The sequence below is a fragment of the Dendrobates tinctorius genome, unplaced genomic scaffold (assembly GCF_039654945.1).
Source record: "Dendrobates tinctorius isolate UK_male_01 unplaced genomic scaffold, ASM3965494v1 ptg000069l, whole genome shotgun sequence".
Taxonomy (NCBI): Eukaryota; Metazoa; Chordata; class Amphibia; order Anura; family Dendrobatidae; genus Dendrobates; species Dendrobates tinctorius.
The window spans coordinates 5,408,733-5,436,424 of record NW_027361737.1 but is presented as its reverse complement, the minus strand read 5'-3'; the positions used below and the strand labels follow the sequence as shown (position 1 = coordinate 5,436,424).

At 44.4% G+C, this 27,692-nt stretch overlaps 1 protein-coding gene and 1 long non-coding RNA gene across 9 annotated transcripts in view; one reads left to right on the top strand and one right to left on the bottom strand.

The window, feature by feature from the left end:
• The window catches only part of TM4SF1 (transmembrane 4 L six family member 1), a 226,794-nt gene extending 213,472 nt beyond the window's left edge, over positions 1 to 13,322 (top strand). For 7 of the 8 annotated variants that reach the window (XM_073581076.1, XM_073581078.1, XM_073581074.1 and 4 more), the window contains 4 exons: positions 10,170 to 10,259; positions 10,346 to 10,488; positions 11,121 to 11,307; positions 12,923 to 13,322. In XM_073581076.1, the coding sequence (XP_073437177.1) occupies positions 10,170 to 10,259; positions 10,346 to 10,488; positions 11,121 to 11,307; positions 12,923 to 12,937 (435 nt within the window). In that variant the 3' untranslated portion in view covers positions 12,938 to 13,322. Of the gene's footprint in view, positions 1 to 4,706; positions 4,960 to 10,169; positions 10,260 to 10,345; positions 10,489 to 11,120; positions 11,308 to 12,922 lie in introns of those variants that run through there. The other variant, XM_073581080.1, reaches the window with a different exon arrangement.
• Positions 13,323 to 14,484: 1,162 nt separating this feature from the next.
• LOC141095200 (uncharacterized) overlaps positions 14,485 to 27,692 on the bottom strand; it is a 26,521-nt gene continuing 13,313 nt past the window's right edge. Inside the window, exons 4-5 of the long non-coding RNA XR_012233333.1 lie at positions 17,869 to 18,037; positions 14,485 to 15,161 (exon numbers count right to left, since the gene is read on the bottom strand). This is a non-coding gene — a long non-coding RNA (uncharacterized lncRNA). The remainder of the gene's footprint in view (positions 15,162 to 17,868; positions 18,038 to 27,692) is intronic.

Here is a 27,692-nt window from a genome sequence, read left to right as displayed (position 1 = left end):
ACGTGGTGAGCGCTTCTGATCGCGGCCGGGTGTCAGCTGATTATCACAGCTGACACCCGGCACAATGTGTCAGGGGCTGTCATGGACCGCCCCCGACACATTAACCCCTTGTACATCGCGATCAAACACGACCGCGGTGTACCGGGGGTTAAAGGGAAGCATCGGCAGGGAGGGGGCTCCCTCCGTGCTTCCCTGAGCCCCCCACGGCGGCGCAATGTGCAGCGCTGCTGCGAGGGACTCGTTCCCTACAGGCCCCCGGATCCAAGATGGCGACGGGGGCCTGTAGGGAGCTGACTTCCTCACTGCCTGCAAAGCGCAGGCATGAGGAAGTCTGCAGAACTGCCTGTGACAGGTTGCTGATCTGTCACAGTGATCTGTGATGTGACAGATCAGCGATCTGTCACAGGACAGTGATGTCCCAGCTGGGACTATGTAATAAAGTAAAAAAAAAAAAAAAGTGTAAAAATAATTTTAAAAAAATCGCTAAATGAATTAGTAAAAAAAATATATATATATATATATATTCCCCAATAAATTCATTTTTTGAAAAAAAAAACAAACAATAAAAGTACACATATTTGTTATCACCGCATCCATAACGACCCGCCCTATAAAACTGTCCCATTAGTTAACCCCTTTAGCCAACCCCTTAAAAAATAAAAATAAAAAACGAAGCAAAAAATGATTTATTATCATACCACCGAACAAAAAGTGCAATAACGCGCGATCAAAAAGACGCATATAAATATCCATGGTACCGCTGAAAACGTCATCTTGTCCCGCAAAAAACGAGCCACCATACAGCATCATCAGTGAAAAAATAAAAAAGTTATAGCTCGCAGAATAAAGCGATGCAAAAATAATTATTTTTTATATAAAATTGTTTTCATTGCAAAAAACCAACAAAACATAAAAAAAGACCTAAATGAGGTATCGCTGTAACCGTACCGACCCGAAGAATAAAACTGCTTTATCAATTTTACCGCACGCGGAACGGTGTAAACGCACCCCCCCAAAAGAAATTCATGAAACGCTGTTTTTTGTTCATTCTGCGTCCCAAAAATCGGAATAAAAAGCGATCAAAAAATGTCACGTGCCCGAAAATGGTATCAATAAAAACGTCAACTCGTCCCGCAAAGAATAAGACCTCACATGACTCGGTGGGTCAAAATACGGAAAAATTATAGCTCTCAATATGTGGTGATGCAAAAACTATTTTTACAATAAAAAGCGTATTTTAGCGTGCGACAGCTGCCAAACATAAAAACCGCCATAAATAGTAAATCAAACCCCCCCCCGTTATCACCCCCTAAGTTAGGGAAAAATAATAAAATTAAAAAAAAGTATTTATTTCCATTTTCCCGTTAGGGTTAGGGCTAGGGTTAGGGCTCAGATTAGGGTTAGGGGTGTGTTGGGGTTAGGGTTGGAGTTATAATTGGGGGGTTTCCACTGTTTGAGCACATGAGGTGGTCTCCAAATGCAACATGGTGTCTGATCTCAATTCCAGCCAATTCTGCGTTGAAAAAGTCAAATGGTGCTCCTTCCCTTCCAAGCTCTGCCATGCACCCAAACAGTGTTTTACCCCCACATATAGGGTATCAGCATACTCAGGACAAATTGCAAAACAACTTTTGGGGTCCAATTTCTCCTGTTACCCTTAGGAAAATAAAAAATTGGGGGCAAAAATATCATTTTTGTGGAAAAAAATGATTTTTTTATTTTCACGCCCAGGCGTTATAAACTTCTGTGAAGCACTTGGGGGTTCAAAGTGCTCACCACACATCTAGATAAGTTCCGTGGGGGGTCTAGTTTCCAAAATGGGGTCACTTGTGCGGAGTTTCAATAGTTTAGGTACATCAGGGGCTCTCCAAACGCACATGACACCTGCAGACCAATCCATCAAAGCCTGCATTCCAAAACGTCACTACTTCCCTTCCGAGCCCCGACATGTGCCCATACAGTAGTTTTCTCCCACATATGAGGTATCAGCGTACTCAGGACAAATTGGACAACAACTTTTGGGGTCCAATTTCTCCTGTTACCCTTGGGAAAATAAAAAAATTGGAGACTAATTGATCACGTTTGTGGAAAAAATACGATTTTTTTTATTTTCATGCCTGGGCATTATATACTTCTGTGAAGCCCTTGGGGGTTCAAAGTTCTCACCACACATCTAGATAAGTTCCTTAGGGGGTCTAGTTTCCAAAATGGGGTCACTTGTGGGGGGTTTCAACTGTTTAGGTACATCAGGGGCTCTCCAAAAGCAACATGACACCAGCAGACCATTCCATCAAAGTCTGCATTCCAAAACGTCACTACTTCCCTTCCGAGCCCCGACGTGTGTCCATACAGTAGTTTTCTCCCACATATGAGGTATCAGCGTACTCAGGACAAATTGGACAACAACTTTTGGGGTCCAATTTCTCCTTGTACCCTTGGGAAGATGAAAAAATTGGTGACTAAAAGATCATGTTTGTGGAAAAAATAAGATTTTTTGTATTTTCACGCACGGGCGTTATAAACTTCTGTGAAGCACTGGGGGGTTCAAAGTGCTCACCACACATCTAGATAAGTTCCTTGGGGGGTCTAGTTTCCAAAATGGTGTCATTTATGGGGCTTTCTACTGTTTTGGTACATCAGGGGCTTTCCAAACGCGACATGGTGTCCGATCTCAATTCCAGCCAAAAACGTCAAATGGCGCTGCTTCCCTTCCGAGCTCTGCCATGCGCCCAAATAGTCATTTACACCCACATATGGGGTATCAGTGTACTCAGGACAAATTGCACAATAACTTTTAGGGACCTATTACCCTTGGAAAAATAAAAATTGGGGGTGAAAAGATCATTTTTGTGGAAAAAATATTTTTTAATTGTACTGCTGTACGTTATAAACTTCTGTGAAGCCCTTGTGGGTTCAAAGTTCTCACCACATATCTAGATAAGTTCCTTGGGGGGTCTAGTTTCCAAAATGGGGTCACTTGGGGGGGTTTCCACTGTTTAGGTACATCAGGGGCGTCCGATCTGAATTCCAGCCAATTTTCCATTGAAAAAGTCAAATGGCGCTCTTTCCCTGCTGAGGTCTGCCATGCGCCGAAACAGTGGTTCCCCCCCACATATCCGGTATCGGCGTACTCAGGACAAATTGCACAATAACTTTTGCAGTACAATTTCTCCTGTTACCCTTGGTAAATTAAAAACAATTGAACCTGAAGTATTTTTTTAGTGAAAAAAAGTTAAATGTTCATTTTCTTTTTAAATATTCAAAAAATTCCTGTGACGCACCTAAAGGGTTAATAAACTTCTTGAATGTGGTTTTGAACACCTTAAGGGGTGCAGTTTTTAGAATGGTGTCACTTTTGGGTATTTTCTATCATATAGACCCCTCAAAGTGGCTTCAAATGTGATGTGGTCCGTAAAAATAAAATGGTGTTGCAAAAATGAGAAATCGCTGGTCAAATTTTAACCCTTATAACTTCCTAACAAAAAAAAATTTTGGATTCAAAATTGTGCTGATGTAAAGTAAACATGTGGGAAATGTTAGTTATTCAGTTTTTTGTGTGCCGTATCTCTGTGATTTAAGGGCATAAAAATTCAAAGTTGGAAAATTGCGAAGTTTTCAAAATTTTCGCCAAATTTCCATTTTTTTCACAAATAAACGCAAGTTATTTGAATGAAATTTTACCACTAACATGAAGTACAATATGTCACGAGAAAGCAATGTCAGAATCACCGGGATCCATGGAAGCGTTTCAGAGTTATTACCTCATAAAGGGACAGTGGTCAGAATTATAAAAATTGGCCTGGTCATTAACGTGCAAACCACCCTTGGGGCTTAAGGGGTTAAACATTTCCCATTTATTTTCTGTATTCTTATTTCTGAGGACATTGTCCCAGTCAACCAGTTTAAGTGCATCTCTAAGTTGGTCAAACTTTGCCTTCCTAAAGTTCAGTGTTTTGTGACTCCCTGACAAGTCCCCCTAGCGAAAGACAAGTGAAACTGTACAATATTGGGTCGCTAATTCCTAGATGCCGAACAACCTGCAGATTTGTTATTCTGTCAGGTCTGTTAGATAGTATTAGGTCTAAAAGTGCTGCTCCTCTGGTTGGATTCTGCACCAATTGTGAAAGATAATAATTATTCTTGGCTATAAGCAGAAACCTGTTGCCTTTACGGGTTTCGCAGGTCTCTGTTTCCCAGTTAATATCCAGGTAGTCAAAGTCCCCCATAACAAGGACCTCATTATGGGTTGCAGCTTCATCTATCTGCCTTAGGGCTCCTACTCACTTGCGAGAGACTCGCACAATTCTCGGATGCAGATAAATTGTAGGGAGGTCTCCAGGGATATGAAAACTGTCTTAGACTTTATCCAAACACATACATAAGCAAGGTGATTGACAACAGGTAATGGAAACAAAAGCGCAGAGCCTGTAATCTCTAAATAAATGACAGAGAACATTAGTAAGTCTGCAAACACGCATCACGTGAATGAATCTAATAGAAAACTCCTGTGATGTCACAGTTTTGGCTCTGATAGGTTATACCAAGTTATAAGACAAATACCTGTATCTTGCCCCACCTTTCTTTTGTTTGTAGTTTCCTAAAAAAATGACATACTTTGTTTTTGCAGTAAGCAGTGCTGGTATTAATAGATTTGACTTTGGTGACTAACACAGTCCTGGGTATTTAAGAGCTTGAGCAACAGGTTCACATTATATTTATTCATAACAGCACCGGCAAAGGATATAGCAGATCGTGCAGATCCGCACCTAAGGAACCGCAGAGATGTGTTTTGGGAAATGTGCAAAATGCATTGGCTATTTTCTTCTCATTCTAGCAGTACTTTGCATTGTTGCGAACATCTTGTTATACTTCCCAAATGGAGATACTAAGTATGCCAGAGAAAACCACCTGTCCAGATACGTATGGTTTTTTGAAGGCATCGGAGGAGCTGGACTTCTTGTAAGTATATATTTTTATACATTGGCATTACAAAAGATGAAAACAAATGATTTTCTTTGTGTTTATTTTGAGTTGCAAAAAAAAAAAAAAAAAGATACAATCTTCTAGATTGTTTTGAAGGTGGCAACAGTTGTATTAGAATATATTTTAGGATAGTTTCCCACACAGCATCGTTTGGGGAGAAAAAACACAGTTTTTGTGGCAGTTTTCTGAACTTAACCCAGAAGTAGATTTCTAAATGATGCAAATTTAGGAAGGTCATATACCTCTACACCATTTCTAGCTCTGACTCGTTCGGTGCTTCCCCCTATATTGCGCTCTTTAAAACAACCTTAGCTACTGAAAAAGAAAAGAAGATAAATCCAGTATATGGACATATTTTCTAAGTTACAGTCTTTGGTACAACACCCCATTTGTAATATATTGACTATATGGTTATGTTCACACTGTGGTTTTTTCCAGCAGCCTAATATGTCCAGGTTTCTAATGTAAACCACTTCAGGAATCGCTTTTTTTCTGACTTTTTCCCTGCGTTTTTTTTGTTACTATTTCTTGGTTATTTTCCAAATGAAATGCTGAAAAAAAACACTCAAAAATTTGCCCTAGCGTCCTTCCAGGCATTTTTTCAGCCTTCCCATTGCCTGAAGAATGGACATGTCACTTGTTTTAAACGTTTGGCGGTTTTGAAAAGTTGTATAATGCAAAGTTATTCAATGTTGAGGTTCACAAATGCTTATTTCGGGTAAAGCTTTGCTGCACCTCCCATGAGTTGTGGTGAATTTGCAGGATTAGGGCTCACTCACACACGCATATAACACGGCCAAGTGCTATGTAATATTTTGTCGGTTAGCACTCAACCCAATGTTATACTTTGGCGCCGACCAGTACTTTTTTTCTCATGCTGCGCATGCATCCGATAATCGGATCACACGCACCCATACAAGTCTGCGAGGGTGACAGGACAATTGTGTACAAGATAATTGTGTACGGACTATTGTGTACAGACAATTGTGTACAGGCCAATTGTGTACAATGACAATTGTGTACAAGGCAATTGTGTACAAGGCGATTGCCCTGTACACAATTGTCCTTGTACACAATTGTCCTTGGACACAATTGGCCTGTACACAATTCTCTGTAACAATTGTCCGTACACAATTATCTTGTACACAATTGTCATGGAAACCGTCTGCGAGTGCTTGTGAAAAATTTGAATGTACTGAGATGCAGAGCCGGCTCCAGGTTTTCGTGGGCCCCTTTAACACATACCACAATTCTTGATGCACAGATACGACAGAGAGATATAGAAATATAGATATAGTGCAATGCCAAAGATTTCACTTACTTCTTACATTAGTGATATGTATTGTAAATTTCACAATACCATACAGCAGAGGGGAATCAGGTGATCGAGGATCCACATGTTTCATGGTTTCGATACCTGTAGTATTAGAGGTAAATGGGATATTGTTAAATGTACCCTACCAGTAGAAACTGCCCTCAGCAGTGTACCCTTTACAAAAGTCATTTTTCTGTTATATAGCCTCCATACAGTATTATGAGCACCATATAGTCCTCCAAGCAGTATAATGGGCCCTATTTAGCGCTTCATACAGTTTTATGGGCCCCATATAGAGCTCCATACAGTATAATGGAATCCATATAGTGCTCCATTCAGTATAATGGGCCTCATATAGTGCTCCATTTAGTATAATGGCCCCATATATTGCTCCATTCAGTATAATGGGCCCCATATATTGCTCCAATCAGTATAATGGGCCCCATTTATTGCTCCGTTCAGTATAATCGGCCCCATATATTGCTCCATTCAGTATAATGGGCCCCATATATTGCTCCATTCAGTAAAATGGGCCCCATATATTGCTCCATACATTAAAAATATACAAATACCTCTTCCCATCCCCCCTTTGCTCTGGTCTCTGCAGTCTCCGATCTTCTGACCCTCTGCACTGCTTGGCACAGAAGGTGCGTTGTACTGACATTATCGTGCCCTCTACACTGATGCGTCACAGGGCTCAGACACAGAGGGATAATGACAGGAGAGGGAGCGTCAGCAGACATCTCCCTCTCCCATTATTGTTTTAAACTGTATCGGCAGCCAGGATGCCAAAATACTTCAAAGTATGATGCGGGGGGGCAGCCATTATTAACTTAGGAATTTGTACTTTACCTCATAAATTTTATCAACTGATGTTGTATACAATCGGATGGTATATTGATAACCATACAGATGGAAAATCTTCCAATTTTTTATGAAAGACAATTGTCCAATTTTTTTTAAATGCTCGTGTGAACTTAGCATAACAAGGATAATGCGAGATCCAACACCAGGTAATAAAGTGTAATAGTGGAAAGCATAAATCCTATATGACACGAGTGACCCTGCAGGGTAGGTGGTCTGTAGATCCTCGATGCCTGTCGCCATGCCACATGTGACCTCCTCAGTAACTCTATCACGGCTCATGGATGACCAGTCTCTGCAGCCTACAATAAGGTAATGCATAGCACGTCTTTACATCTGCTAGTAACGCCATACCTAGAGGAGATCAGAAGTGTGAAAGCCATACACTGATGGTAGAATAGTTTATCTCCTCCCTATAAGCAGAATTTAGGCTGTCTAATATAGTAGCCTGTATTCTGGTGGCAGATTTGGCAGCTGCAGGGGGTGTTCCCTCACGCTACCTTGAGCAACACTGTACAATGGTTTCATATAACTGGAAACTTTTGAGCAAGTACATGTGACTCTTTTTTTCCAGTGACCCTGCCCTCCTCTGACATGACTGTACATGTTGGTCACATTACTAATACAGTTCTCCAAATACAACCTTTATTTATTCATCCCTCACCAGCAACCGTAACAATGACCTACCTAAGGGCGCAGCACTGTGAAGAAACATGCAATTTGCCTGCAAACAATCCTACAATTCAGAGCTTTGTGTCATGCTGACATAATGAGTGTCTCTGTCCTTTATCAATATGACTGCAGTAATAGCTGGCTTTGCTTTATCCTGGAGATAAGAGCTCAGAAGTAATCTCCAGACACTGTACTGATGATATACGTAAATTCTGTATTCAAAATATTATCAGTGCAGGGCTAGTGTCAGCACCTGCCAAAGCTGGCCTGAGGCCAGGGCACACTGCCTTTATGGTCTGTTCACATATCCAATTGTTACCAACTTGTTAAAAAAAAGAACAGATCCATTTAAAAAAAAAAAAAAAAAAGAATGTGAACTTTAATGTATGCTTTGCATCCGACTTTGTTCCATTGGTAACTCATCTGTTTTTAGTATAGTTGTCTCCGAACACCGGGTCGATTCACTATGTCCGGTGTTGCTCACGACAGTCTTAATGTAGGGCTCCCTGGAGTATGATGCCCCAAATTCATTAATAGTGAGTGGTATAACATTCCTGGTGTCGAAATCGCCCGCACTTGTGATGAATTTGAGTATTGGATGTAGCCACGTTCTACCCATTTTGGTAGATATGCTTCAAACTTTTGTGGAAACACTAAAATTAATAAGTTTTGGGCAAATTAACGTTGCATAAAATCATTTCCACTGGTCAAAGTGTTTTCTGACAATTTTCTGCAGAAAACACTTTGAATGGCCGCCCTAGGATTCTGGCATGTGTAGCACTAAAAAACTCTGATCCACTCAAGGATGACATAATGGATGACTGTCTGTTATGATCCATTTTTATTATACCTCAATGTAAAAAAAAAGGTATAGATCCAGTTGCTATCCATATCTTTGACCGGATAAAAAAAAAATAAAACCTTTGCAGACTTATGTTTTTTGATCCAGCTAAAATCATCTCTAGATAAAGATACAATTGGAACAGAACTTCCTTAGGCTAGTTTCACACTAGCGTATGGAGGAGCTGCAGAGGGATGCGGACTTCCTCAGTGAAACTCCCACTACCCAGTGGCGTAGCGCGGCGGGGGCAGTCCGCCCCAGGCGGCACGTGTGTGGGGGCGGCGCGGCAGAAGCAGCAATTCCTCTCCTCTGTGGGAGAAGCGCGGAGGCATAGTGCAGCAGCAGCAGATTTTGGCAGCGAGGGCAGGTGGGTCACGGGGTGCCATGCTGGATCCACCCCTGGCTGCTGAGATCACTGGAGACATTCAGAGCAGCGGATCAAGTGCACTGTTCTGTAATCGATTGCCGAGCGCCTGGAGCTGTCAGCCTGTATTTATTGGCCGTGTGTCTGGGCAGGCTGCCTGCTTCATCTCTTTCTCTGGGTTTGACCAGCTGTCCCGGGCTAACCCCTGCCTGGCTCTGTGCAGATCATGGAGGAAGTGGGAGCTGGATTACCCTCAGCTGCAGCACAACTGCCCTAGTGCCCAAAGCAGCTGCAGAGCACCAGAGTCGGCAGCAGCCACGTCCCCAGGGATGGCAGTGTGGCCCCGCATGCTCTGCTAAGGTAATGGCAGCCGTGCGCTCAGTGCTGCTACAGGTGATGGTGGAGGGATGGGAGGGGGGCACAAACTTGTTATTGTCTGGCACTGTGTCACTGCGCTGCCGACTTGTTGATTGCAGGAGGAGGGGAGGGAGCTGTCACCCAGCCTGTCACAGTGCTGTCACCCTGCCCCTACCTGTCACACTGCTGTCACCCTGCCTGTCACAGTGCTGTCACCCTGCCCCTACTTGTCACCCTGCCCGTCACTGTGCTATCACCCTGCCCCTACCTGTCACCCTGCCCGTCACAGCTCTGTCACCCTGACCCTGGCTGTCACCCTTCCCCTGCCTGTCACACTGCTGTCACCCTGCCTGTCACTGCGCTGTCACCCTGCCCCTACCTGTCACCTTGCCTGTCACAGCGCTGTCACCCTGCCTGTCACAGCGCTGTCACCCAGCTGTCACGCTGCCTGCACCGCACTGTCACCCTGCCCTGGCTGTCACTGCACTGTCACTCTACCCCTGCCTGCAAGGATACCCTTGTGGGTGATATGACCCTGATGACTATAAAGAACTGAAACCGTGAAATTCTTGTCATACTAGATTTCTGTATCAACCTTCAGGAAAGTTTTGGAGAGTGCCAGGCACCTCGCATGGGAAAGATACAGTCACTGGCATATAACACCCAGAATCAAATTAGATGTCTACTGCTGATTAAAAATGTATAAAAAAAAATCCTTTCTTGTAATTTACATGTCATATAGATAAAATATTAATGTGAAGTTTTTTTCGTAGATGCTGCTTCCAGCATTTGTGTTCATCGGACTAGAAGAAGAAGACTGCTGTGGATGTTGTGGCCACAAGACCTGTGGGCGAAGTTGTGCAGTAAGTGCTTTACACATGTAGGAAATGTCGCTTATTTCCAATCAGTAGAGGTCAGATAGGACACTAATATTTCTTCTTTATTACAGATGCTGGGGTCGGTGGTGGCTGCATTAATTGGAGTCGCTGGTGCTGGTTATTGTGTCATCATTTCAGCATTGGGCTTATCAGAAGGACCATTGTGTCTTAGTAATGGCGATTGGGTCTATCCATTTGCGGGTTCTAATGCAAAGTATGTATCTTTATCTATTAAATAATAATTAATCAGTACCATGCTTGACCCCACTGATATCTGCCGTCGGGGACAGTTTGAAAAAGTCTGACAATCCAATCTAAATCTTCTCTCTTAATTCTATGGCCAGTCGTGAGGCCATAGATGATCCAACTATTCTGCAGTCATCATTCAACGTGACGAATCTTCACATTTTGTAGTTACAAATTGACTTTCATGTTTCTAAAGTCCTCAAATTGTTGATTTGATGGTAAAAACTGAGTAGGTTAAGAGTATGTGCACACAATGTCTATTTTGGCATCAAGTTTTTCCAGAGAAAACTTCTTTGGGGAAACGTCAATTTTTTTTTCCCCCAAGCAACGCTTTTAGTATCTCTTTCTGGGGTGTTTTCTGAGCATTTTTTGACATTTTTGTCATCAGTTTTCCTGAGCATTTGGGTGTCTTCAGAGTGGAAAACACCCAAAAAATGGACTCTTAGAGTCTCTTATGAGCGTTGTTTATGGAGCGGAATCTGTCTGAAGAAAAAAAACCATTATGTTCACATATCCTAATATTGATTTTTCAAGGCTATAAATATATTTTAAAGTATAATTATTTTCTACATTATATAACTTAACGTGTCTGTCTTACAGCTATTTGGCTGACCATTCAACTTGGTCCCAGTGTACAGAACCAACAAATGTTGTTGTATGGAACGTCACCCTCTTCTCCATCCTTTTGGGTCTCTCTGGAATCGAAGTCATTTTGTGCGTATTTCAGGTCATCAATGGTTTAATTGGAGGAATATGTGGAGCTTGTTGCTGTCAACAGAAATCACAGGTAATGAAATGTTCGTCTGAGAATTGTCCATAAATCTTAACGTGATCACTGTGATTGTGTCCAAAATGTTCTGTTTGTATAGACTGCTTGTTAGGAAAGCTTCTATGAATATATTAAATTATGGAAGTAGGTGGACTTGCTTAACATTTTGTATTTACAAGGGTTGTCGCCTTAAAATAGATAGAGCAGGATTTATCAAAAATACCATCCATAGAACAAAATTAATTTATAATTTACAGTGGAAAATTGTCAGAAATTATACACTGCTCAAAAAAATAAAGGGAACACTTAAACAACAGAATATAACTCCAAGTAAATGAAACTTCTGTGAAATCAAACTGTCCACTTAGGAAGCAACACTGATTGACAATCAATTTCACATGCTGTTGGGCAAATGGAATAGACAACAGATGGAAATTATTGGCAATTATCAAGACACACTCGACAAAGGAGTGGTTCTGCAGGTGGGGACCACAGACCACATCTCAGTACCAATGCTTTCTGGCTGATCTTTTGGTCACTTTTGAATGTTGGTTGTGCTTTCACACTCGTGGTAGCATGAGACGGACTCTACAACCCACACAAGTCGTTTCTCCTTCTTGTCTTTATCTTGTCCAGATACCATGATGAGTTTTCTCATCCACAGCCATCTTTGCAGACTTTCATCTTCTCCGGTCTTCTGCTGAAAATATCCACATGATGCCCTTAAAGATAGAAATGTCATTATAATGCTCCTGAATACAAATATCTGCAGTACACTGAGCCCCTGACTAAATAATTACTCCTCACTAAATTGTCTGCACAAAATATGACCCCCACACTGTCCCTCTTATGCTACATGCTTTTCACACTGACCTCTCCTTTCCATACTGGGACCCCTCTTCACACTGTGTCATCCCTGCAGGGCCCAGTCTCTATGCTGTACCCTTTCATCACACTCCCCCTCCTTGGTATACTGTCAACCCCTGGCTGTACACTTACACTGTCCCCCCACCCATGCTACGCCTCCACTACTCAGTGTTTATTCTGTGCCCACCCACTTTTCTCCCCCATACTGTCTCCTCACACTATTCCCCTCCCTCCTCATATGGTCTCCTCTCACATCCCCCCTGTTTACCATAATGTCTCCTCATATATTTTCCCCCTCACTGTCTATACTGCCTACTCACATATACTCCTGACTCCCCATACTGTGTCTGCACACATCCCATCACCCTCACTCCCCATCCTGTGTCTGCATATATTTCCCCGTCTGTAATATGCGAGTACAATTGATCCCTGGAAGCCGGCGCACTGCAACTTCTCTGTGTCGGCTGTCAGCTTGACAGCCGGCACAGAGAACAGCCAACTTTCAGTCCAGGCGCGGCAGAATGCAGCCACCTGGGGAGACACTGCGCACCACCGCATTAGGTAGCTCGAATGCGCCCCCTGCCGACTGCGCCCGGGGCACATGCCCCGACTGCCCCTCCCCAGATACGCCTCTGCCTATCCATATACATCATTACATGTTCTAATTATTTTCTATAGATGCCAGATGTGTCTTTTCTTTTCTTTGTATTAGAGGATTCGTGACTACAGCACTAAAGTAATTGTTTTTTCGGGTTTTTTTTTGTAGCAATATGTTTGCTGATGAAGTTTCCTGGACTACAATGATATGAAGAACTTTGTTGCATTTTGCTATATAAATTGTATATGTACTTGTACAGAACTATGTATTTAATATAGTTGCTTATTCAATGTGTAATAATGTAACTTTTTATACTGAGATTGTTGAAACTGACTGAATATAAAGTAAAGGCAGATACAGTGTTGGGGATGGTATTGTTAAAGAAAGACTATACAATCCAATGGTAACACTTTATGATGCTGAAATTTCAAGTGCAGCTCCATTTTCAATTGTTCATGAATTCATAGTTGTAATATAAATGTTAATATTTATGCCTGTTTTGTCTTTCTATTACACACTTTTCCTTACTGTAATATCATTATGAACAAATAAACAACCCTAGAGAACATGCTGGTGAGCTACTTGCTGAAATGTATGTGCCAGCTGCCCACTGTAACCCCATATGAGGGTGAATGCAATTCTTCAGGAAGATGTTTGCGCTACTATCTATGTGTATGTATTGTGATGCAGGAACCTCTGTTACCGCTAGGGGGCGCTGTGTATGCGCTTCAGGATGCGCTTGGAGGCATAATTATAATGGTAAATTAGGGACTGGCGTTATTGTAAATGGCCGGTATGTGTCGCAGAGGTTCTCTGCGCCGTAAGCCCAAAATGATATGGTTATGCTGGGACTTATAATTCCACAAGTATTTTTTGTGTATTAGTTATAAGGGTGGCTTATAGGGTTAGTCAGAGAGCTGGGAGGGAATTGACTAACCACACATGTACTGCCCATCCATGGGGGTGGTTACAACCATATAATGTGACTGATGTCTGGTCACATGGAGAGAGTGTGTGTACCTGAATGGTTCAGGCTGCCAGATCCTGGAAGGACTGTGTTGGAAGATCCTGGGAGTAGGATCGGATTCCTGGAGCACGTGGTGAGACCTTGGACCTGGTGGCCTGGGTGTTGGATGAACATCCTGAATAGCACTCAGACACGCCACATTTTGTGCAAAGCCTGGGATGGCCCCACACTGAGAAAGACGCTGTCCTATTGAGGACAGACAAGGAATCAGCCTGTGGAGCAGGAGTTCCTGAGAGGTAACCCCGGGCATGGGGAAAGAACTGTGTGCTTTGGGAAAGATCAGTTATTGAACTGTGCGGTCACCCAGTGACTGGAGAAAGTCAGGCGTGACTAGTGAATGCTTGGTAAAGCTTATGTGATAAAGTAATGGATTATGTGTAAGCCGGTGATGTGCAACCTGGCTAACGGCACGGTTTATGGTTCATAAATAAACCGTATGGACTGTTTTGTGTGAAAAACCCATGCCTGACTATGATAATCCGCTGCCAAGCGAGTGTCCCCCAACCCACTCAGTAGGTGCTACGCCACAGTATATATCTATATACTGTGCATGTGTGTGTATATATATATATATACACTCGTGGTCAAAATTGTTGGTACCCCTTGTTACTGACAGAAAAATCCACAATGGTGTCAAATAACTTGAATCTGACAAACGTAATTAGTCAAAAATCTATGAAAATGAAGAAATGAAACTCAGACATTGCTTTAAACCATGCTTCCACAGAATTTAATAAAAATAAAACTCATGAAATAGGCCTGGACAGAAATGATGGTACTCCTGAAAATAATGTGTCAAAATGGACATGTTAATTCAAGGTGTGTCCACTAATTAGCATCACAGGTGTCTACAATCTTGGAATCAGTGAGTGGGCCTATATAGAGGGCTACCGATACTCACTGTGCTGTTTGTGAACATGGTGTGTATCACCCTCAACATGGACCAGTGGAAGCAAAGGTGTTGTCTCAGGAGATTAGAAAGAAAATTATATACAAAAATGTTAAAGGTAAAATTATAAGACCATCTCCAAGCAGCTTGATGTTCCTGTGACTACAGTTGCACATATTATTCAGAAATTTATGCTCCATGGACTGTAGCCAACCTCCCTGGACGTGGCCGCAGGAGGAAAATTGATGACAAATCAAAGAGACGGATAATACGGCACGAAAGAGCCCAGAAAAACTTCTAAACAGGTTAAAGGCGAACTTCAAGCTCAAGAAACATCAGTGTCAGATCGCACCATCCATCGTTGTATGAGCCAAAGTGGACTTCATGGGAGACGACCAAGGAGGACACCATTGTTGAAAAAAAAATCATAAGCCAGACTGGAATTTGCCAAACTATATGTTGACAAGCCACAAAGCCTCTGTGAGAATGTCCTATGGACAGATAAGACAAAAATGGAACTTTTTAGCAAGGCACATCAGCTCTATGCTCACAGACGGAAAAATGAAGCATATCAAGAAAAGAACACTGTCCCTACTGTGAAACATGGAGGAGGCTCTGTTATGTTCTGGGGCTGCTTTGCTGCATCTGGCACAGGGTGTCTAGAATCTGTGCAGGGTACAATGAAATATAGAATATAATACTGCCCACCTTCCCATAGAATATAATGTAGCCCCCATAGAATATAATACAGACCCCCATAGAATATAATACAGCCCACCTCCCCATAGAATATAATAATTTAATACAGCCCACCTCCCCATAGAATATAATGCAGCCCCCCATAGAATATAATACAACCCACCTCACCATAGAACATCATGTAGCCCCCCCATAGAATATAATACAACCCACCTTCCCATAGAATATAATGTACCCCCATAGAATATAATACAGCCCCCCACAGAATATAATGTAGCCTCAAAGAGTATGATGCAATCCTTCCTCATAGAATATAATACAGCCCCCAATAGAATACGATGTAGCCCCCTCATATAGTATAATGTAGCCCCCTCATAGAGTATGATGCAATCACCTCTCATAGAATATAATAAATATAATACAGCCCCATAGAATATAATACAGCCCACCTCCCCATAGAATATAATACAGCCCACCTACCCATAGGATATAATGTAGCCCCCCCATAGAATATAATACAGCCCACCTCCCCATAGAATATAATGTACCCCCCCATAGAATATAATACAGCCCCCCATAGAGCATAATGTAGCCTCATCAAAGAGTATGATGCAATCCTCCCTCATATAATACAGCCCCCATAGAATATACTGCAGCTACCCATAGAATACAATGTAGCCCCCTCATATAGTATAATGTAGCCCCCTCAGAGTATGATGCAATCACCCCTCATAGAATATAATAGATATAATACAGCCCCCCCATAGAATATAATACAGTCCACCTCCCCATGGAACGTAATGTAGCCATATCAAAGAGTATGACGCAATCCTCCCTCATAGATTATAATACAGCCAGCTGCCTGGTCTGCCTTCCGCTAACGCCAGCCCTGTGTGGCAATAAACTTTAGTTGAATGTGCGTCTGTGGACACACACCCGGCTGTAGTATGGCATGGTATTGGTGGCCCTTCACCCGCTGGGCCAGGTCGCATAAGACGCACATCACTATTACATATAAAACCACATAACACTGTACACACAGTGCGGTTGTGGTCTTCAGGGACAAGAACAAGGTAAGACAGTCCACATCCCTACATTTCCATCATTTAATCCTGTGCTCTTTCAGGGATTTTCAGTCCAGTCAGTGGTCATATCAATGATTGTATAAATGTAACTAGAGAGGTAGCTGTCAAAGAAAGCTGTCATTCACTAATAGGACAGACCACTGGACCAAAAATCCCTGAAAGAGCACAGTATTAAACGATGAAAATTAAAACACAAGTTATACTGAATCTATTCTCATAAAACTATATATCAATCTGCTCCACTCCTCCTGATCTATACAATGCCTGCAAATTGGACTGCATTTTCATAGTGACAGATTCCCTTCAATCTCTAGGAGTGGAACCATTCACAGTGGTCTAATGGAAGGCAGGTCACAGATAATTGGGATTAGCAGTACAGCTTGTAGAGTTGCTGTCCCAGAGTTGGCCTAACTAATGGGAGTGCGATGACCCAGCAGATTCCCTTTAAGTAACTTGTTTACTGACATTCTGAAACCTATCCTGCCTGTGTGTAAAGGCCCTGTTACACGCTTCAATGTCCCAGCGATCCCACCAACGATCCAACGTGGATGGGATCGCTGGTGAGCTGTCACATAGACAGACTCACCAGCGATCAGGACCAGCGAGCAAGCTGGTATCCAAGGTAAACAGCGGCTATTAAGAGCCGCGCTGCTCTTAGATACCCGCTGTTTACCTTGGATACCAGTGTGCATGCTAGTTTCCAGGGTAAACAGCGGGTATCTAAGAGCCGCGCGGCTCTCAGATACCCGCTGTTTACCTTGGATACCAGCTCCCAGTGTCGCTGATCGTTGGTCTCTCGCTGTCACACGCAGCGATGCGCACTGGCCAGCGGGAGACCAACGATCAGAAAATGGCCCAGGACATTGCTGCACGATCAGCGATACCCGGCGGGGGGCCGGTCGCGGATGCATGTCACACACAGCGATATCACTGGCAAGATCGCTGTAGCGTCAAAAAATCAGCGATCTCGCTAGCGATCTCGCTGTGTGTGTCGGGGCCTTAAGGAGTCTTATGAATGACTAGCCTGAACCAATCTACCCCCAGGTAAATTGTCCTCTCATGTGATATAATGCATTCACTTTACCCAACAATAAAACAATGTAGGTGCTCAATGCCTATCTGCAATAGTAAAAGGCACTATACTTCTAGTATGGCTTCTTATCTGGGAGGGTGCGCTTAAATTTTGTTTGCATCACTTTGTAATCACTCCTGTAATTGTGAGGAGACTGCAGGCACGTAGGATGCAGTACTGGACTGTACACAGACCAAAGGTGAAAGGGGTTTATTATACAGTAGAAACTCCATGCAGGGAGAAAACAGAGGGATAATATTCCCTAATACAGCAAAAGGCTAATGGGGATAACTTAAGGAACAGGGACAAGTAAAGTCGACAATACAATAAAATGTAACATACCTGGCGCCAGTCACAGTTGAACGTCTGTCTGTGACTGGTGCTGCCTAGATTGCGTCGTAGTGGGGGTCTGTCACAATCCTGAGGTAAATGATGTAGTATCTTTTGACGTTGGCGGTGTCCTCCCAAGGTCCTGTTGATTGCAGCGAATTCTCGGGATCCTGATGCGGGTCTTGGGTCCAGCAGATGAGGTGATGAAGAGCAAATTAAGCAAATGGTAGACAGCAGCATTATACATACTGTATGTATTAAATGGATCAACATCTTAATATCAGCTGTTAAAGAACTGGACCAAAGATATAGCAGCAAAAAAAGGGGAATGTGGAAACCACAAGCAAAGAGGCGATCAAAGATCCATATGAGATAAAAAATATATATATATCCTTTATTAATTATACAAGACAGGATCAATGGACAACATGTGCAAACAGATCCAAAGTGCAGCTGTGCAAACAGAGAGACGTTTTGACCCTATTGTTAATATTCACTTTGTACATTAATAAATAATTTTAGTACATCATACACACAAGGCCACCAAAAAACCATGTACTAGCGGATATAAATCTTATTACGCCATATTATTTATTGAAGTTTATATTAGGGGAGAGGGACTGAGTACTTAGATTTAGATACAAGTATGTATTGTCACTTTGGGAGATATATCTAAATCTATGTATTCAGTCCCGCTCCCCTAATTAATATGAACTGCAATAAATGATATGGAGTAATAAGTGTTATATCCTCTAATACATGGTTTTTTGGTGGCCTTGTGTGTACGATGTACTAAAATTATTTATTAATGTACAAAGTGAATATTAACAATAGGGTCAAAACTTCTCTCTGTTTGCAAAGTTGCACTTTGGATCTGTTTGCACATGTTGTCCATTCTTCCTGTCTTGTATAATTAATAAAGGATATATATATTTTTTTCTCCTATGGATCTTTGATCACCTCTTTGCTTGTGGTTTCCACATTCCCCTTTTTTTCAGGTGATGAAGAGGTATATGTCCTTATCCTCAGTGGTGAGTGTCCCAACACTACGGAGATTTGCAGCACTGCCCAAACACAGTTTACAATGGGCAGCCCGGTTCGCTGTGCCGAATCGATACACGCCTAAGTCCCGTTCAGAAACCTTTTCTCTCACAGTTAGGGCTATCAGCGGGGGTGGCTGTGGCAGTGTTGTCGGCTGTGTCAGCGGTCTCAGCGAGGGCAGTGATGTCGGCTCGGACAGCGGTGTCTGAGCGGTACTCAGTCGACAGACTCTTGTCAAAGCGCTCTGCTGTCCCAGGCTCTGCACAGATGCCCCTCAGATGATTTTATCTCACAGGCGTCCTGTGCACCCCAAGTTCCCAACCAAACTGTCTGGCGCGCTGCAGCTCTGTCTGCTTAGCCATGCCCCCTTTTCTCAAATACAGAGTACGGTCTGGAGTCTCAAGCTTTCTACCCCGCAATATAGGTGAATGCCCCGATGGTTCCAGACCCTTCATGGAGGAGACATGCCTATTTAGTTCCTTCCCCTTACATTCCCCCTCTCTTTGTGCTCGCCATTCTACGGGCGAGAGCTCTTGAAGTATGCATTTACATTCTTCTATGTTTCGAACAACTTGTTGCCAAACAAAACTATCCTGATCAAATTGGTGAAGGAGTTTTCCAACTGTCGTATTTTCAGAATGCAGTAAACTGGGAATATCAGTTGGTTCTACTTGAGTAATAGAATCAGGCTGAATGGACAAAGGTGGGGGCGCGCTCAGCCCTGGAGAAACAGCCCTTGTAGGAATTTCAGGAGTCTCAGGTTTCTGTTCTTCTGGTTCTGCCCGTGGTGGTTCAGGGCATTCGTCATCTTCACTAGTGAATGATAGAAGATTCTCAGGAGCATCGTGCTCTTCTTTCTCTCTTCGCTTAGGTCTCTAGACACACAGGGGCGTAACATGTTTCGGTGCACAATACGAGTTGGAGCATCATCGTTCCCCTCGGGTTGAATTCCACAGATAGGCCCTTCAGAACTGACTCGCCGCCGTACACGATATAGTGTATTTTCCCATTGATGATCTAACTTGTCTCGAGGACGTTTTTCTCTAATTAGTACCCGGTCTCCGGCCAGTAGCGTAGTCTCCCGTAGAGGAGCAGTCTCTAGGTGTTTCAACTCTCGAAACCAGGTCTGCACCAGACGATGTAGAGTCTGCAATCGATGACGGTGTTCTTCGACTGAGGTGGACACCCCCGTCCATGGGTAGTCCTCCTACGGGTCCAGTTCGGTGATCTCTTTTCCTGGCCTGCCAAAAAGTAGAGTATAGGGCATGTATCCTGTGGTGCGATGTAGCCGATTGTTGTACACCTATACTAGTTCTGCTACAAATTCTGGCCAATGGGCCTTTTGATCTTCTTCTAAGGTCCTCAACATTTGTATAAGAGTTTAATTGAACCGTTCACATGCTTCATTGCCCTGAGGGTGGTAAGGGGTTGTACGAGATTTCTCAATTCCATACAAATGGTGTAACTCCTCCGTGACTCGCTCTAAGAAGCGGGCCCCTTGGTCTGAGTGAATTCTTTTCGGGCAGCCATATACTTGAATGAAATTTTTACAGATAGGTAAGCTGTGGATTCGCCAGTTTGGTCCCAAGTAGGGTTCACGACAGCGAACTTAGTGAAGTGGTCCACCATGACTAAACAATGTTAATACCCTTGATGGGCTGGGCCTATTGTCATATAGTCTGCCATCAACAATCCTAACGGAGCGGAGGTTACGATAGTTTGTGTGGGAGCTCTCTGTTCTGGAGGTTTGGACAGTTCACAGTTCCTACAGAGTTTACATACTTCTTCCACCATTGTTTTAAGCAGTGGATGGTACACCAGTCTCTGCAACCACTGAAAGGTTTTTTCTTGACCGAAGTGGTCCCCTTTTTCATGTGCCTCGGTGGCCACTTGATGTAACAGCTTTTCAGGAATCACTACTTCCCAAGTGACAGTCAGGTCCCGCTGTAGCTGGACTTTTCTATACAGCAATCCTTCTCTCAATTGGAGCCTCTCCCATTGCCGTAAGATTTTTTTTGCACCAGGAGACAGGTTTTCTCTTTCCTCCCAGTTAGGCAGTTGTTTGAGGGCCACCCACTGCCGAAGTCGGGCGAGCTCTCCATCCTCCTGCTGAATTCGTACCCACTCATCACGAGGCTGTCCCAGCACACCTTTCTGAGATTCTGCCCGATTTTGTTCCCTCGTAGCTGCCAACATCCTGGCAGATCCTCAGAACTCTGGCACGTTGTCGGCTCCAGCTCTTTATCTCGGTTAAGGCCGGGCTGGTTATATGGAACCCTGGATCACACATCTGCATGGGTGTTTTCAGCCCCCCTTTTGTAGGCTATTTTTTACCGGTATTTGGCCATTCTAGTGACCCAGCGTTGCTCCAGAGCCCCTAACTTTGCATTCTCCAAGTGGGTGAGTGGGTTGTTGTCTGTGCGCACCAGTACCTCAGACCCGGATAGGTATTCCACAAACTTTTCTGTCATGGCCCATACCAGTGCCAAAAATTCTAGTTTTAACGAGCTGTAGTTGTTTGGATTCCGTTCAGAGTCATGGAGGGAACGACTCACATAGGCACCCTCTCTTTTCCAACTTGGATCTGCAACAGTACGGCTCCGAGCCCATGTAAGCTCCCATCTGTATGAAGAATGAAGGGTTGAGAAAAATCAGTGTAGGCAAGGACCGCGGCTTCTGTCAGAGCCATTTTCAAGGCTTGGAATGCTTTCTCCTGGCGCTCTCCCCACTGAATCTTCCGATTTTTTGCTTCTGCCGGTACTCCTTTCAACAGTTCTAATAACGGATTCACAATGTGGGTGAAGTCTTTCACGAACCGCATGTCAATGTGGAATATGTGAAATTTGAATAGCAATACAACTTTGGAGTATTAGGAAAAAATCTGAGATGCTTAGCATAAAATTTGGCCAAATATTATCTGCCCATCAACCATCATCAAGGTGGGGTCAGTCTGATGGGCCCCTGACCTGTGCAAATACCTCTCTAAGGGCTCATACTCACTGGCGGATAAAAAAAAGGTCCCATTTCTGGACCGTAAAAAAGGGAGGAGTGCTATGGGAGTGTCATGCGATTTCTATGCGATTTTTAATCTTTCCATCCGTTTTCCATCCATATGCAATCCGTTTTTTTTTCTCTGCAACTATCTTTTTACAGTCATTTACAGGACCATTTACAGTGTTCTATGACACATAATGGTAATGTATCCATTAAAAACGGATGGTCCGTTTTTCGTCCTTTTTGTATCGCACTCATTGAATTGCATTGGCAAGTCTCATCCGAAAATCGCAGCATGCTGCAATTTTTTTCTCAGTCCGATTTCAGATGAGAAAAAAATCGCAAGTGAGATGTCACCCATTGATTAAAATTGGTCAGAGTGCAATCCGATTTTTAATCGGATTGCACTCATCCGATTTTCGCACCAGTGAGTATGAGCCCTAAGGCTGATGTCTGAATTCCTGGTTGAATGTGGACACCTCTGTCAGTAATGTGTGCATTTATGGGTAAGTATAGGGACCTGCTGTAATTAAAATCACCACCTGGTGGAGGGCGGAGTGCTCGGTCAGTAAGCTAACATACAAAAGACAAAAAAACTGACTGGCACTTCCAGACTAGTGTAAATAGGTGCAGGAGGAGCTACCCCCATATAAAATATACAAAAAAAGGTTGCACTCTATCATGCTAAAGCATGTCAATGTGGAATATGTGAAATTTTCCACAGTAGCTGGTTCTAGTTGTACCCCCTCCAGCAGGATGCAAGCTCAGACAGATAAAGACAGCACACTTTGACCCGGAGGTAAGTCTAGTTTGGTTCTAGCCGGAATGATCACTTTTCCCAACACCTTTCCTTCTCAGGAGACCTCTTGTGCCTGGGCCGTCCGGATCAATTGCTGAAACACTCTCCTTTGTGACGTACGTGGGCTCCATTGTTTCAGGAATGTGTTCAGGGACTTGATAATAATAAGACTTCCAAACTGTACATTCATTCCTAGTGTGACAGTATGTCCTTTCACCGGGTCACCCGAAGTTAACATCACTCCCTTGCGGTCCAGGTCTTTACCGCAGACCTTAATCTGCATCCATGCCACCCCTGCGACCGGGATAGGCAGTTGATTGGCGGCCATCAACTTGATCACTGGCCCCCACTCAGGCCTTATGGCTTCTGGGAAGTGTTAAAATACACTTTGTACACTCAGTGTTTCAGGCATCGTGGTTACTTGGGAGCCCGTGTCTATCAGGCAGCGTACGGCCCGTTCATCGATTTCGGCCCATACTAAAGGACTCACTGACACTACAGTAAATTGGTGGGACTATTGGTGCTCCTTTCGGGCTGATCTGGCTCCAGGCGGCGTCCCCCAGCCTCGAAGCCCCTTAGTTTAACGGGCGACGCTGTAGTGGCCGCCCACGTTGTGGGCAGGCCCGGACCATATGTCCTAACTCTCCACAGAGGTAACACATTGTGGGCTCTTCTCAACGAGATCGTCTTCCACCCCGTCGTGGTTCTCAGAGGGTTTACTTCCGGGGGCACTTAACGAGGTCACCTTCCTTTTAGTTTCGGTCAGATCCTCCCTCATGGATTGGATCTCTTTCTGTAAATCTTCCACCCATCCTGGTTCAGCAGCTTCATTCACGACTGCCTCCCCGCTCGGGACCTTCGCCACTGAGACTGTCAACCCCTACTCCTGGTCACGCGCAATCACCTCGCTTCCCACATCTGCAAAGGTCATATGTGGGTTCAAGCGCAAGCGTTCTTGCAGGGCCTACTTAAGCAAAGCATTTCTCACCCCGGTCACTAATTGGTCTCGTAACCCCACATCAGTCGGCCGTACTCCCAAGCCGTCTTTTCTGACTATGACAGTGTGAATTTCTTGCAGCGTGTTCATATACTGGGTCACCGTCTCCCCCTCTCTTTGAATACGCCTGAACAGACGCATACGTAATTCTCCTAGGTCCGTAGGGTCCCCGTGAATCTCCTCCAGTATTTGTAATACTTTGTCAAGGGTACCTCGATCCCGGGGGGCCTGCAACATAACTGAATCTCTCACCTCCCTGTCTAAAGCCATCATGGCGACCTCTGCCTGCAAGGCAGGAACCATAGGGTGCAAACTCATCATTCCCTTTATACGCTCAGTCCAGCTCCATAACATGGTGTTATTCCCATTAAACTTCGGAAGGTTTTTTAACATTGCCCCCGGAGAGATACTGGATCTAGGGCCCTCCCCAGACGATTGGTCTACCATGTCCGTACGTGTGGACTGCATCCTGCCGACTACGCCAAGTGTGAGGAGACTGCAGGCACGTAGGATGCAGTAATGGATTGTACACTGACCAAGGGTGAAAGGGGTTTATTATACATTAGAAACTCCAGGCAGGGAGAAAACAGAGGGATAATATTCCCTAATACAGCAAAAGGTTAATGGGGATAACTTATGGAACAGGGACAAGGAAAGCCGACAATACAATAAAATATAACTTATACCTCAGGTCCCAGTCACGGTTGAACTTCTGTCTGTGACTGATGCTGCCTAGATTGCATCACAGTGGGGGTCTCAAAATCCTGAGGTAAATGATGTAGTATCTTTTGACGTTGGCGGTGTTCTCCCGTGGTCCTGAAGATGGCGGCAAATCCTCGGGATCCTGATGCGGGTCTTGGGTCCAGGAGATGAGGTGATGAAGAGGAATACGTCCTTATCCTCAGCGGTGAGTGTCCCAACAATACGGAAATTTGCAGCACTGCCCAAACACAGTTTACAATAGGCAGTCCGGTTCGCTGTGCCGAATCGACACACGCCTAAGTCCAGTTCATAGACATTTGTTTCTCATGGTCAGTGCTGTCAGCGGGGGTGGCTGTGGCAGCATTGTCGGCTGTGTCAGCGGTCTCACTGAGGGCAGTTATGTCAGCTGGGACAGCGGTGTCTGAGCGGCATTCAGTCGACAGTCTACTGTCAAAGTGCTCTGCCGTCCCAGGCTCTGCTCTGCCCAGACACCTCTCAGCTGATTTTACCTCACAGGCATCCCGTACGCCTGAAGTTCCCGCCCAAACTGTCTAGTCACTTGCGCACTGCAGCTCTGTCCGCTTAGCCACGCCCCCTTTTCTCAAACACAGAACATGGTCTGGAGTCTCAAGCTTTCTACCCCACAATATAGATGACAGCCCCAACGGTTCCGGACCCTTCATGGAGGAGACATGCCTAGTTAGTTCCTTCCCCTTACATAATCATGGTGCTCTGTCAATTTTGAGCATCTGTTGTAGTTTTTTACAACGTCTTGTTCTTTCCACATGTACAAATACTTAAATAATAAGAGGCGTGGATGGTTAATGCTTGATTGATATAAATACTTAGCGTAAGTGTAGGAGGGAGGGCCCCCGCCGAGTGTCCGGGCTGGAACCAAGGGGGCCGCCATCTAGGTTCCTAGGGGATCTGTTCCAGGGGGGCAGAGTTAGAAGGTGGACCGCTGAGACTGACAGGACAGTAGGGGGAGGAGCCAATATAAAAGGGGCAGGGAGCACCAATGAGAGAGAGTCAGCAGAACGGCAGAGACGGAGCAGGAGACCATGGGAGAGCCAGAGAGCCAGAATCACAAGCAGTGACCAGAGAGGAGTCCAGAGGCAGAAGGGAAACTTACAGTGGACTGCAGGGAGACGGTGCCGAGCCGACCGACAGGAGACTCCCGCTTCCCTCCAGCCCGCGGTTACGGCCTGCTCACTGCCACCTGTGGCCGTTGCCGCTCCACTCCAGCCCGCGGTTGCGGCCTGCCCGCTGCCGCCCATGGCCATTGCCACTCCACTCCAGTCCGCGGCTGCGGCCTATCCATTGCTGCCCGCAGCCGCCACCGCCCCAGTGCAGCCTGCAGCTGGGGCCTGCCCCTTGCCATCAGTGGAACTCTCCGCACAGCCCCAGGCTGTGCCCGCGGCCTACCAGCCACCACCCCGCATAACTGCAGCTCGCCCCTGCCTGGTTGTTGCGGCTTCCTTCATCCTGCTAGCAGGCGGAACCCCGCTGCCATCACAGGGGGTTGCTCCGCCAAAGGACTCGCCTAGGGCCTGTTGCGCACCCACCTTGCCTGAGCGTCGGAACGCCCGAAGACTACGCCAGATCCTCAGCAGCTGGGCCCAGCGGCTGCGACGCCGGAGCACCATCATCCAGGACGCCGAGGGACGTCAGGACGGATAAGTGACAATAGAACTAAGGACCCGTAGTCGGCCATACCGTGGCCCTATAGTGACCGGCCTTCACCGGGGTAGTCGTGTTCTCATAACCAGTGTTTGCTTGTGTTGAGTCCCTGCATGGACAACTTCTGTTATTTTGTTTGGTTGCTTAGGATGGCCCTAGCGGCTTCAAGTTATAAAAGTTACTACCTAAAGCACAAATTGGTCTCGCGTCTCGTCACTGCATCCCGCGTACCTGCCAATACCACATAATATGAAACAGTGGAGATTTATTCAACATGTGTGTAAATGCATAAATGTAATATGATTGCACCACTATTCTGCATTCTTCCCACATGTATGCTTGACAAAGCATGCATGTTTACTGCAGAGCATACGTCAGTAAAAGGCCAAGGGAACAAAGGATTTGACATGTTGAAACAGGTCTGATATTTGTAGTCCATGATGGCTGAAATTCGGGATCGTCAGACTGCCATACTGCTCCATAGATTGTTAACTGCAAAACCACCAGAATCCATAAACATCAATTAATGTGTAGAACCATGTTTAAGCCAGTCTCACAAATTGGAGGATCCACCTAAGTGGCCCAGAATTCTGCACAATTTGTGGCAAAAAAGAAATTGTCTTTCATGATGTACATTATGTTAATTATGTGCTTTAGACAGTTTATGTGCCTTGTCACACAGGGCATGGCTTCAAAGAAAGAGGCATGGCTTATTGGATAGGAACAAATCAGAAATCAAGAAAGTTGTTATGTAAATACGGAGGATCATTAATCAGTAATCTTTATTACAAAAATCTAGAGACAAGCATAGATAAAAACACAAAATAAGCCCAAAAGCTAAACAGGAATGAAAATGGGGTATGTAAAAACATATAAATTACCATACCTACACCCACTGATGAACAATATTAATGATAAGGTACAACCATGAGATAGTTGTAACAGAACATCAAAGTTACAACAAACAATGGCTCAAAATGATAAAAAATGTATGAAAGCCTCCAGCACTGACAGCCATAGAAAACAAGAATAAGTGATTAAAAATAACAGATCATATTTATAACCTACTAATAGAGACTGGAGTAGTACGAAAACAAAGCAAAAAATAATGTAAGTGCCAACATGTAAACAGAATATAGTAAGATAAATGAATAAGTGGAAAAAGTGAAAATCCAAACTTATTAGGAGTTGCCAGGGAATCATTGACAGGCAGGGAAAGTGTAATTAGCAGAAATCTTCAAATGGTAATTAACGAAGAACCACAAAGCAGATTTATTCACCAAAGGTATAAATTAGTGATGAGTGAATGTGCTCAGCTAAGGCTAGTTTCACACTAGCGTTCATTCCACGCAGCGCACGGCGCCACTAAGCTCCGCCCCCTGCCGGCTTCCTGTCCGCCCCATCCGGTCATCTCCGCCTACTATCGCACATGGACGCTTGCGATCTCCACACCCTATCTTTAACATGCTGCGTTCGGCGCACACGGGCGCACCTTCAAAAGTGCGCAGCGCACGCCAAAATCCTACTAGTGCATGGCCAGCGCACGATCTGATAAAGATAGCGTGCGCAGATCGCAAGCGTCCATGTGCGATAGTAGGCGGCGATGACCGGATGGGGCGGGCA